Here is a 12,987-nt window from a genome sequence, read left to right as displayed (position 1 = left end):
TTTCAAGGCATTTCATATACACTGTATAGGGAGTGAAAGGTGGCAGGGCTCGTGTTTGTGTTACATGGTCAGTTCTATTTTTATTCATTTACTGTGAGTTGGCAGTTACGTAAGTGGACTTCTTTCACTTAACTTGCTGTGGAATCTTTGTGAAATTCTCCCTTGGTCTTCGCAAGGGCTGGAAAGCCAGGCAGGGTCCTAGGTTCAGCGTAGGCGCTAATGATTGAAGCACTGGGGACACGCAGCTGATTCACAGAAGATTCCCGTTTCAAAACCTTCATTTCTACTAATACAAGAGATTGGCGAGAATCAACACTAGTTGTGCTGGTCCTGTACTGCAGTGAAAGCAGCAGTCAGGAACAGAGGAGAAGGTACTGGTCGGGAGAAAGCCTGGGGAGATCCTGTCATCATTTTTGTGACTTTTGGCATTTGTAAGGAGGCCTGTCTTGGCAAATGAGCAGACTGTTGAGTAGACTCACAACAGACAGAGGCTGGTGTCTGCGTCAGTCCTGCCAGTGTTGCTGTCCTTGGCCAGCTGCCAGCTCTTTCCCTCACATGCCCGCCTGCGTTTGGTAGCTGGACACACGTTCACTGATGATCACAGAGAAAGGAACCGTGCTTCTCTGTGACTTAATTTGCTCACTTGAGCCTCTAAATTTGGAAATGGAAATGTCATAAATACTGCAGAGGTGTGAATGGGACCTTTTCCAGCAGAAGAGAGAGTCTTAAAATATGTGGTGTCTGGTCAGCCAAGACCATGGCGGACTGTGTTGTAATTACAATCCACCCCTCTGCCAAAAGGAGCAGTTTGTTCCTTCTTTAGGACACAGATAATAGGTAGGATCATATAACTTGCCTTCAAATGAATTTGACCTTGGTTTTCCAATGCAGCTGAACACACCGAGATCAGTGGGTTAATAAGGATACCTTCCCCTTTAATTAATTCTTAGTTACTACTAAAGCTGTGTTAACACTCTTTTCCATTGGAGTTTTGCAAGGGAACATTTCTGTTTAGTACAGCTCAGATTATTTCTGTATATATGTAGTTTTGGATAACGCAAGGAAATATTCAATCACATTGTCCGTATCTGACCAAAACAGAGCACTGTGGAGGGTTTGGGTGTGAAAAGCAGAGGCACATTGCTCTTTCAAGAGTAGTGACTTGACTTAAAAGTAAGCCAGGATCCAGTCTGGTAAGAAATGGCTTTAATCAAATTTACGTCGAGCCAATTTGCCATGAATGTTGCTTCACTGGGGCCTGTTCTGCTGGAGAATTTTCATGTTGTTTTTATTGAATTGTATGTTAAGAAGCAGGATTCTTCTAGATGCAGAGTGTCTGTGGAATTGGTTGTCTACATTTTCTCAGTAATCTAATGCTGATGATCGTCACTTTTATTGCTGTTAAAGACCTCAGGATGACTATGCCGATTCCTGATTTGACAAAATGTTGAGTGTTTCTGCAGCAGATATCGATGAAGCTTGGATTAATTGCTTGGTCCTTAACTTGAAGCAAAGTGAAAAGATGGCAGAATGAGGGAAGCAAAATCATAGAAAGCAAAGGGGAAAGAAACAGGAAAAGGGGAGACTGTGAAGTACAGGGTGTATCTCAGGCCTTTGCTTGTGATACCAAATGCGATTAATACTCTCTGGAGGGAAGGTAGCTCATTGTTTGACACTACTGTTCCTATAGAGTTCAGACCCTGGCCAGGTCCTGTCCCGGACACGTCTGATCCACTGCTGTGCTGCGATTGCAGGATTTTTGTCTTCCATGCACCCGAGGGTGTAATTCCCCCCTTTAAAGAAGTCTGAAAAGCCTCTAATCCTTACCCATTCCCAGATCGCTTATCCCTTGGCTTAAAACCTGGTTAGAAGCACTGAGATCAGCTCAGGTCAGCCCCGGCCGCACGCTGACCACTGGTAGCCCTGCGATGAAGTGGGAGCCAGTTAGTGCAGTCCTCAGTGTACCAGTGCTGTGCGGTCTGCAGAGGTGGAAAGAAAAACAAGATTCACGTTGCTTAGCAAATCTGTTCCATATATAGTCTGTAGTTTTGTCTTAATTTTGCTTATAATGCAGAAGCTCAACACACTCAGTTTTATTTTAGTGTCAGTATGTATTTATAACTTTTCTTCAAAAATGAGGAACCAGAGTCACTATATCACTATAGCACCTGTTGTTGATTTATTTAAGAGCCTGCAGCTGGGAAAATCTGACATGGCTCTACTCTACATATATTATAGCCAGCAGCCATATCACCCTGCAACTCACAACTGGCAGCCCACTGAAGCTCAGCAGGTGTGAGCCTGGTCAGTACCTGCATGGGAGACCTCCTGGGAAAAACCTGGGAAAGGTTATGTTTCCCAGTGTGTTTCTCGAAAAGAGTAGGGGTGTAACCCCGGCGTCCCAGCCCATTGGCCCTTACCAATCATGGCCTCCTAATAACCCCCATCTCTGAACTGGCTTCATCACTCTGCTCTCCTCCCCACTGAGAGCTGGGGTGTGGTGAGCGTTCTGGCGCATCATCCAGGTGGGGCTGCACACTGGTGCTGGTGGAGGGGATCCCCATTACCTGTAAAGCGCTTTGAGTGGAGAGTCCAGAAAAGTGCTGTATAAGTGTAACTAATGACTATTATTATTACATGCGTGAACTTGTGCTATGCTGACTTTGGTTGAAGGCCTCGGCACTTTCATTTTTCGTTTCAGGCAGGTTTTCCTGAAACCTTCTTTATTTATATGATCCCTTTGTGTGAGCGCTGAGCGCTGCGCAGTTTTGGTGGGGTGTCAGGGTGTTGTGTAAGGCCAACACACGCCAGTGCTGTGGACAGTTGTTTCAGAACAATTTAAATGTGAAGCATGGCAAAATTATAGTGTAAGCAGACTATGAGAACAGTAGCTATTCAGTATAATTATTATTGGAGTGAGTTTTCCTTTCCCCTGCATTCTTCTACAGACCATACAGATTACAACCTGTTCTTCTAACCTAAAGAAAACCACTTTAAAAATCTTCTGCTGTTGAAGAGATTGTCGTGTTTTTGGCTGATCTCTGCCCAGTAAACCAGGGCTTTAATTGCTGCATATGTGAAGGAGGAACTTGGCCTTGCCTAGTTAGATCCAGATGTTTTCCGGCAAAAAACATATGAAAAGATTTAATTTCTTTCCCACAGGAGTGAAAAGTGACTCTTACATATAGCGTATTTACAGTGGCAACTGCCCTAAACCATAAATCAGGTCTAACTGGGAGTTGGTTGACATTTTAAAGACTAGGAATTTTTATAAGTTTTTTTTTCCTTTTTGAGAAACGTGTAAAAGGATTAGAATTAAAAAAGGATGAAAAAATTGGATGTCATTCACTTAAAGCTTTGCAGCTGTAACTGGAGAGATGTCCTGCTGCTGTATTGGGTCAGATCACTGTATCACTCCGTTGCCCTGTGGCAAGATTCCTATCTGTTCAGAGATTTTATGTGAAGATTATACTTGCATGAAATTTTTCAAAACAATTAATTGTAAGACAGATACACATTCTTTATGACAGATGCTCAGGAGAGCACTACTGTACATTCTTTTTTTTTAGATATAATAGCTTTTAATGAGGGAATAGAGAATATTCAACCCTAACTTCAATATTTCAAAATGTAATTGATTGAAATCCATTAGCTTTTTAAATATTTTACTCACCCGATCATTGACATTGAGCAGACACTGCCACCCCATGGATGTGAACTGTAATTGAAACAAGTGTTTTTCAAGGGGGCACTATTCTGTAGTGTCTGTCACGGGCACAAACAGACACACTTTTCCCAGAATCCTGTTAACCTACCAACATGTCTTTGGACTGTGGGAGGAAACCAGAGCACCTGGAAGAAGCCCGAACAAATGCAGGGAGAACATACAGACTCCAGGCAGACGGCATTCCAGGTCTGGAAGTAAACCCATAGCTCCAGTGGTATGAGGCCGCAATGCTGGGCACTGACCCTCATTGTATATGATATTTTAATTATTTTACACAATGAGTGACCTGCTTTAATGGTCTGTTCTGCTGCTGCCACTGGTGCAGCACTGTCACGACTTGTATTGATCGAATAACTCATGGCTTCTGCTCATGATTTCTTGATCTAAGTACCGGAGAAGCTACTGGAGAAAGCGGTTAAATAATTTGCCCATTAATTAATAATGAGTGTGGCGAAGTGATTTGAGTTAGCTATAATAAACTTTTGTCGAACTGTTGCAGTTATATTAATGTGTAATCACCCCCACAGCATATGTAATCATGGAGGGTAATTTCAGTTTGAAACGTGTGCTTGAGGTGTTACTCATGTCTGAGGCCTGGGCTCACAGTGTCTTACACTTCCCCGAGTTTTGTGTTCATTTGTTTCTGAAGGACCAGCAGCAACTCTCTGTCGGCGTCTGTTTATCCATCTGCTGTGATCCATTCACAAATTTTCCTCCATCTGCTGTAATCATCACTGCACTTAAATGTTGAATCAGCTCGTTAGCAAACAATTAGCTGTATTTTGAAAAAGTGTTTAAAGAGACTTCTGAATGTTTCTCCTGAAGTTTTGGAGATGGGAGACAGAAGGCGACTGCACACTCTCTGCACATTCTTTCTAATTGGTAATCAGCCATCTCTTCTGTGTTGCCTGCATTAGCTCAGACTACTAATTTGAGCATTTTGAGACATTTGCAGACACAACTGCTCCTTGTATATTGTAGTTCAGGTCACCTTGATATGAAAAGGACATCGCTGCCTTGAATTGAACTGAATCTCTCGTCCTGAGCAGGGCATATTAAGTGGAGCCAACAGATTTCAGTTTTCAGTAGCAAAATGAGAATACAAGACACAACCAGAAGTTGTGAGCAAATATATTTAGAACAGGAGTCAGTTCTTTAAAAAAAAAAAGGTGGGTGTCTGGAACAAGCTTTATGATGTTTTGTAGTTGTTGTTGAAGATTTCCTAGGATCCTCCAGGAAGTGCCAGTATGAGGTTCTTGTATCTGTTAACTAATGAGAATCACACATCCATACATAGCTAAGTGGCCTCTTCTTTTTTGTTAAAATCCTTATGTTCTTTTGGTCTTGTTTCTTCTTTTCAGATTGACGCCTTGAGCAAAAGAAGTAAAGAAGCAGAGGCTGCCTTCTTGAATGTATACAAGAGATTAATCGATGTCCCAGGTGAGACTCAGACACAGCGGTGTATTGTCTTTCTCCTCGTTGTGTTGCCAAGTGTGGATGAATACAAGCAGAGAACTGCTTCCATGAGAGTGTTCTTCTGCGGTCGTGGTGCTCCCTGGGAGTTAACGTTGAGCGTGTGAAGTTTTCCTCAATGCCAGCCATGATGCAGTTTTTGCAACACACATACTCTCATGAGAAATATCAAAGCTGAAATCATTCAGTGTGCTTCATTCTAAAAAACGAGTCAACAAATGATTAATTTACTAATGGGCTGATCAAAAAAAGAGAAAAACTCCTGTTTTCACAATCCTCCTGAGAGAAATGAGATTCAAATACTGACGTTTTGGCTGTGGAGCCTTCTTCCGAAACGTTGTCTCTTTTCCTCACTTTTGCAGCCTACGCTTGCTGATGCAGCTACTTAGAAAAATAACATGTTATTTGACAATTTACCGATTAACAGATGTCACTTTCAACTACGAAGCTACTGTATATCAGAGTGAAATTGTGCACGGTGCCCCTTTGTGCTGCTGGCTGGTCTGAATCAAGAGAACAGTAATGGCACAAGTGCTTTTGCTGGCTGTTGTGATCCAGGACATCCAGGTCGGGTTTTCACTGTGTCTTTGGGCTTCGGGGTGGCAGGCAGGCAGACAGCAGGGCGTGTTTGAACAGGTCTGCCTGGGGAAACACTCAGCGCATCTGTAAATTATGGCTGTTGTGGTTTGGAGTTCCCAGCCATCCTAAAAAGAGGGGGGGGGTTGATCTACAGTAGACAGTTGCACAGAGCAGCCGAAGCCTGCCAAGACAGATGAGGAGCACCCCAGAGACTTTCTGCCATGCTCTGACGTCAACTTGTCTCTCCACTCAGATTAGCTGTGTGTGTGTGTCCTGTGTCTCTGTCTTCACTTGCAGGCCTTGCCTGCCTGCGTGTATCGTTGTTGTATCTGGCTGAACGTTTGGCACATCCTCTTGTGTCTGTTTGTGTATTTGTGCTGTGGAAGTGTGTGTGTCAGAGCCCTGGCAGCCTGGATCTTTCCTGCTTCCTTCTGAGAATTCCCAGAGTTCTGTGAACAGAGCCACATCCTCCCACTTTCTCCCAATTTCCTGATTGCCTGATACACACAGCTGCTCCTCAGCTCAATAGCCAGGTCCAGAGGCTCCACTGCCTTATGGGACTCGTGTGTAATCACAGCAACAGTGTGTTTTCCCCTGACCTTAGAATCTTTTAAACATCATAGATGTTGAGTTACTTCATCCTGTTAATAACAGCATAAACCATTGTTTCTTAATCTGGGGTGCACTCAGCCCCTGGAATAGCGAGATGCCCTCTCTGCGGGTGCGAGACGTGCCAGATTTTTTTTAGTAGGTAAAATCACAAAACACGAATAAGTACAGGTACGTAAGTACAGCTACTTTCACCAAATCTGTACATTTTAAGGTAAATGTAGTGTGTAATTATTTTTAATGTTGCTGTTAAACAAAATAGAATTATATATTGATTATATATTATTTAGGAATGTGTTTCATTTTATAGTTAAGATATATCTCAGGTTTAAAGAAGCGATCTACTTCAACACTTTTCGATATAGGGTGTGAGCACCTACTTTGAGAACCAAAGGGATGCAAGCTGCAGTCAAGGTTAAGATCTTCTGGTTGAAACTACTGCAGTTATAACAACGTACTGCATGAGGGTCCGGTTCAAATGAGAAAGTAAGGCACTGTGAGCACCTGCGACCACAGTGCCCGTCCCTGCTCCTGCCACCCTGTCCTGTCCTGGCCTTCCTGCGGCTGTCATTCTAACATCAGCGCCTCCCTGGCTGCCCGGCCTGGGCGCTGGGACATGGTTACATAGCCCGCCACTGGCCCTTCAGCTCCAGCACTGATCTCTCTATGGGAAACAGCAGCTGAATCGCAGGCTTGACTCTACTGCGTTAAATCAGCGGTTTGTCTGCTATCCTGGTGCTTTATTTGTGTTTGTTTTTAAGTGTCTGCTGTGTGTTTTCTGTCATGCAGTCTGATTATAGTGATTGAAGAAGGGCGTGTCCATTCAGGGTATCCTTTAACACTTTTTGGGTGAACAGTGTAACTAAAACATAAAAACTAAATATTTTACCACTTCTGTTCTGTAAGATATTATGGGTAATTGTTGTTTGCAATTCAGGGATCTGGGTTATAATTATATCAACGATGCTCATATTGCATGAGCCGAGACTTTGTAATTGGAGTAAGATTTAAAATTTTACTGAGAATCAAGGTTGCTGGGATGTTAACAATGGAGAGAAGAGGTTTGGTGTGTTACGTCATGTGGAGAAGCTTATTTTTAAGAATCCTTCTAACATTCTCCTTACATTTTTTATGGGAGACTTCTCAGACAGTTTGCTATGCTCGATTTGGTGGGCTAAACAGGGATTTCTACCTGAGACAGTTACTACAGTGTGAAATTTATAGGTGCCTGTCTTCTAATCTGGCTCTTTTAAATCATTAAAAGAGGTTTAACATTCTGTGACTCACTGAACTACTTTCCAAAGGCAAGCTGTAGGCATTCCACAGCAGGGAGACAAAAAAAACTGAACGTAAAAAAAAAGCTTTTTATTTTTTGTAAAGATGATTGGTGAAGAAGGCTGATCTAATCTGGTTCTTCATCAAAAGCTCTTTCTGTCTTTAACTTTTTTGTTCTGCTTTTCATTCCATCTCTCTCTCTCGCTTTGGCTGCTGACTCCTGCTGTCTTCACTCCCCTTCTCTGTCCCCTCTCCTCTGTCCCTCTCTCCCCTTCTCTCCCTCCCTCTCTCCGTCTCGCTCTCTCTCTCTCTTCCCGGCGGGGCTCTTGGGGCTAATGTAATCATATGATTACATAATTAACCCAGCTGTCTCATTAAAGAAAATCAACTGGAATTGGGGCATAATTAGTCATACAGCAATTAGTATGCTGATGATGAGCGCTGATGAAAAGGCTTGCCTGGCTGGCAGGGCCTCTGAAGAGACCACCATGGGAACGCATGCTCGTCTCCTGCAGACCACCAGGGCTGGGTTTCACGTGGGGGCCATCGCTGCCAGGCTGAGATTTACCCGAGAGGAGAAGAGCAGCTTGAGAAGGCAGCAGAGCTCTGCAGGCACAGCAATGCCTGATCACTTGTTAAGGATGGAGTGCACACTGCATCCCTGCAAAAGTCTTTGGCACAGTTGGGAGTTGCTTTTTGTGTATATCATGAGCATGAACAGCTTCCTCAATCCCTCCACTTGTTTTCTGCTTTTATAACAACTTTGCTATTCATACAGCTTAGTTAGGGTGGAAAGTAACCAAGCAGTATTGGCAGTATGAGGTGTTGTGTGACGGATTAGCTGTTATTTACCATGCATGACTAGTTGATTAATTGTTGGAAGTTCCTTATCATTAATTTCATCTGTCCCTCTGTATACATTCATAAAGCTTAAAAGGGTACCTTTTGTACTTGTAATAACGCATCTATCAGAGTTCCCCATTAGTTTAAAGCAAAATGGCTAAACGTTCAGGAGCAAATCACCCTAGAGCTGTCTCTGCATGAAGAAGAAAAAACAGTGCAATATGTCCAAGGCTTCTGCGCAGCTGTGCGGCTCATTCAGCAAAACAGTGATTACAGCAGAATCTGGACAGTACCCAGACACAGATCTGCCCCCACATCCCTCCTCACAGTGCTGGCTGTTTTCAGAAGATTTTAACTATGACTAATGCACTATTTGCTGTTGTTTTATCTTTTTACGTATTATAATGCTTTACAGTGTAGTTCAGCTGGGAGGGTGAGAGATTGAGGGTGAGGGTGAGAGAGATCTTATTGTGTAGGCCAAGCACGTCTGGTATGCTCCCCTTTCAAATTAAGCCTTTACGCTTATACGGACATCTAATACTTTTCCGGAGCAGCATCCTCGTGACTACCTGTTTCCCACTCTAGAGATTTAGAAGAACGTCTCTATCTCTTCTCCTTGTCGCCAGCACTGTCCTGTTTGACAGCATCCTTTGGGCTCAGTGGACAGGATTGCCGAGGATGGCTCCCCGTGCCACTGGAGATGTGGAAGCAGGGCTTCTTCTTCTGCACACATTTCCTCTTGGCTTATTAAGTTCTGACACAGTTCTTCACTTTATGCTCCAGTCAGCTGTTAACACCAAAGAATGGTGCACTGTGGCCAAGGTGGTCCACATCAGTTCGTCAGCTTCGTCTCTTACAGAAGCCTTCTCTGCACTTCAGTGTAGGACACAGTATAGTCGGAGGATCGGGAGATGACTTTTGAATTTACCTGCTGTTTTCTTCTTCTGCTGCTGTTGGCTGTTTTGCCTGATGCTCTTTGTTTTGTTTTTACTTTTTCTTCTTGGGTTACCATGTGTGTTTATCAAAACGTTCCTGTAAAAACAGGTTCTGAAATGACATCTCTAAGTTGATTATGGGGAGGAGAACCAGTGAAGGAAACTGATTTTGTGTAGTATGTTGTTATCTCATTGGTGGCTTTTAGTGTGTGTGAGTGCAACACTTGTACTAAATCGCTCACTCTGCTCCCTTTCATTTGACAGTGACGAGCCTTTTGTAAGGCTTCATTCTAGTTAGCATTGTAGTATCTTTAAGTGGAAGCCATTTCCAGAAATCATGCAGAATAGAAGCAATCAGACATGATACCAACCGGAATAGAAATCGCACAATGACAATTTAACTTCTCTGAAATTGTGTACTAATACTTTGTATTAAGTGTGCACCTGTAAAGGCTCTGGCTGGGCTTTCCCATTCTGATTCCGTTCATTCTTTTCTCCTCCTGTCATTTTCGGTTCTCTTCTCCAGGACAAAATCAAGCAGTTTTTATTCATGATGTGGGCAAAAAAAAAAGCATCTGGGCCACAGTGGCAGTAAAACAGTAAAAAAGTTTATCTTGTTGCCACGTGACAGAACTGCATTTCTAATGCACTGCTGTATCAGCACAACCACAAGATGCAAAGAAAAGTTGCTATAGATAGCACTGCTCCTGCCAACAAGCACCTTGCCAATTAGTCATTGAATTGCTAATGTTTGAAGAAGCCCAACTCGGGGAAAAGAAAGTGGACTAGGAAATGAGATGCTAGATGATCCTTTAGAAAAGAATAATTTGGCACAGATTATGATTTGGATAGATCATACCATCTCAAGTACATTTTCTTGATGCTCTTGATTTTGTTTTTGCTGAGCTCTTCCTTATTTTAATCAGCTGGGTTGAGATGTTGACACATGGCAACCTTGAGAATATAACCCACGATTAAATGCAGGTCTGTGCGAGAAACTGCACATTTCTAAAAAGTTGTGTCAATGCCTGAAGATGTATAATTGCCGAACTGTTAGATCAGTTTTGGTGGGATTAGGAAATGCTGTAGGGGTTTTATTAAAAAAACAGGAGGGAAGTCTGTCTGTTTTTCTCAATGGAGCCCAGTTAGGTCAGTCTCTCTCTCTTCCAGCATTGTCAGAGGCTGTTGAGGTTTTGGCAAGTGGAAGAGTATTGTTGAAGTAACTGTGGCCCAGACATGCTCTGATCGTTATCTGACTCGTTGGGTAATTAGTAACTTCTTAAACACGGTAATAAAGACTGAGCCTGGGAGGTGTCTCAGACATCTTCTGTCTCTCATTGCTTCGAAACAATACCCTTTTGCTGTAGGGGGTGAACTCCTTTCCAGCTGCAATGGTCAGGTAAAGCTGAATGACTGAAGTGCGAGGCCTTGTAGCATCCTGATCAAGGCCAACACAGGCCCGGCAATAATCTCTGCTCAATTCCAAACATCCTCCAGCTTGAAAGTGAACAAGGGATTTTTGGAAAGAAAACCACTGTAGCATTTTCACCTGTGTCAAAGCAGTGCAGATGGGTGTCTTTGGTGTGAGCAACATGTTTCTGTAATTTGAAATTTCTAATGTGCTAAAAGGCATCTTTTTGTGCTACATAAAAGTGGATATAGCTTGAATTGTTGGAAGCCACAAAGAACGGGGTTTACCTTGATTTAGATTAAACATTTACTGTGGTCATGACAGAGAGAATGAGATTGTGGGTACAAGCGGTGGAATTAGGTTTCTCCATAGGGCAGCTGGGCGTTCTCTCTGTGACACAGAGATGAGCTCAGCAATATGGGAGAACCTTGCAGTGCAGTCACTGCTCAACCAGATCGAGAGAGACCCCAGGGCAGACCCAGGACATGCTGGGGGATTATACATCTCTGCTGGCCTGGGGGTGCCTGGGAGTCCCCCAGGAGGAGCTGGAGGCTTGCTGGAGAGAGGAAGTCTGTTCTGCCCTGCTCAGCCTGTTACGACCCTCCCCAGGAGTAAACGCTTAGAAGATGGATGGATTTTTGTGCATCAGGATTTTTAAAACTTCTTTAGTGAGATTACAGAAAAGCAGTGCGGATGCAGTCTGGGGCATTCACTGCGGGTGTGTGTCTTTCAGACCCGGTGCCTGCTCTGGAACTCGGGCAGCAGTTGCAGCTGAAGGTCCAGAGGATGCACGACGTGGAGACGGAGAACCAGAAGCTGCGCGAGACGCTGGAGGAGTATAACAAGGAGTTTGCGGAGGTCAAGAACCAAGGTGAGAGAGGCCGTCATGCAGCTCAACCCAGGTGGGCTTGTGCTGAGAGAGTAGTTTGGGACGTAACGTTAGCTAAATGTGACCGAGGTCACATGGGTTTGACTTGGACTCGGGTTTTAATTGATCAGCAGTGTCCGACCACTGGCGTCCTGCCCTGATGGAACTAAGATGATAGGATTATCAGGAGGAGCTGTCTCAGTCCTCTACTCTATACTCTTGCTCTGATGATTGCTGACCTGCCAGTGCCCATTTCTTTGATGAAATAGCAGGGAAAAATACAGTTGGGGGAGCAAAACAGCAGTGAGTCAGAAGGAACGCATGGGAACAGGAAGCAGAAAATGACAGGAAATGGTAGCTATAAAGTGAGGCTGACGATCTCATCCATATCGCTGCAGAAAACGGCGTGTTTGCATCAGAAGCCCACAGGCTCCAGTGGTTTGCCATCTGTGCTGTAGAGCAGCGTGAGGCAGCCACGGCAGCGGTGCTTTTCCCTGGCAGCAGCCTGCCCTGGAAATTCACTGTTACATGTTCAGAGACAGGAGAGAAGCACATCTGCCCCCGAGTCTGTTACAGGATCTCTTTAGGATGCAGTGGGGAGGGAGTGTGTCTGTAAATCCCCACCCGCGGAGAGCTAATTGAGCCAACTTGATAGCGGCAGTGTTATATTTTGTTATTGATTTTTGTTTTTGCCTTTTCCCCTCCCTCCTGTGGAAATCCCCCCCCCCCCCCCATCCCTTTACACTCTTCCCTGCTGAGGCCATTGATCCTCTGCAACCTAAACGTTTAAAGTTCAATTTAACAGTTAAGGAGTAAAAAGTCTCCGAAGGGACTCATTGCCATTGATTATGTGTCAGGGCTGAAATGCTGGAGTTTAAATCACTGGGAAGGGGAGGGGAGAAGAAAAAAGCCAGCTAGCGGAGCTGAGAGCTTTCATTCACAAACAGGCTGAACGGCCCTCCCTGCCTCTCACCCCCCTCTCCTGTGTTTCTCGTACTGAACCTGCGCCTACGGATCACATACAGGCCTCCGCCGCTCCAGACAAGCGCTCCGCCTTGAAAGTAGGGTGACTGCCGCTGAACAATAACGACACTGAGCCGTTTTTGTTTCAGTCCGAGTCTGCCCAAGCAGAGATCCTGCAGTGTTTTGTCCTCTTTCTCAGGCTGGGTTAGCTCCTGCCAACCATTTCTCTGTGAGTTTGTTTCATTGTTCTTGCACTTTGCAACAAACCGATCGAATGCCCAAGGAAATCTCGGAAGTGTCAGTG

The 12,987-nt window shown here is 44.2% G+C and overlaps 1 protein-coding gene across 10 annotated transcripts in view; it reads left to right on the top strand.

The window, feature by feature from the left end:
• The window catches only part of cux1a (cut like homeobox 1a), a 177,821-nt gene that overhangs the window by 75,872 nt on the left and 88,962 nt on the right, over positions 1-12,987 (top strand). For all 10 annotated transcript variants that reach the window (XM_088906608.1, XM_088906604.1, XM_088906600.1 and 7 more), the window contains exons 4-5: positions 5,089-5,167; positions 11,586-11,723. In XM_088906608.1, coding sequence (XP_088762734.1) covers positions 5,089-5,167; positions 11,586-11,723 — 217 coding nt within the window. The remainder of the gene's footprint in view (positions 1-5,088; positions 5,168-11,585; positions 11,724-12,987) is intronic.

This window comes from Atractosteus spatula, chromosome 27, assembly GCF_055471065.1.
Source record: "Atractosteus spatula isolate fAtrSpa1 chromosome 27, fAtrSpa1.hap1, whole genome shotgun sequence".
Taxonomy (NCBI): Eukaryota; Metazoa; Chordata; class Actinopteri; order Semionotiformes; family Lepisosteidae; genus Atractosteus; species Atractosteus spatula.
The sequence above is the reverse complement of the archived record's forward strand: the minus strand, read 5'-3'. Positions and strand labels throughout refer to the sequence as shown.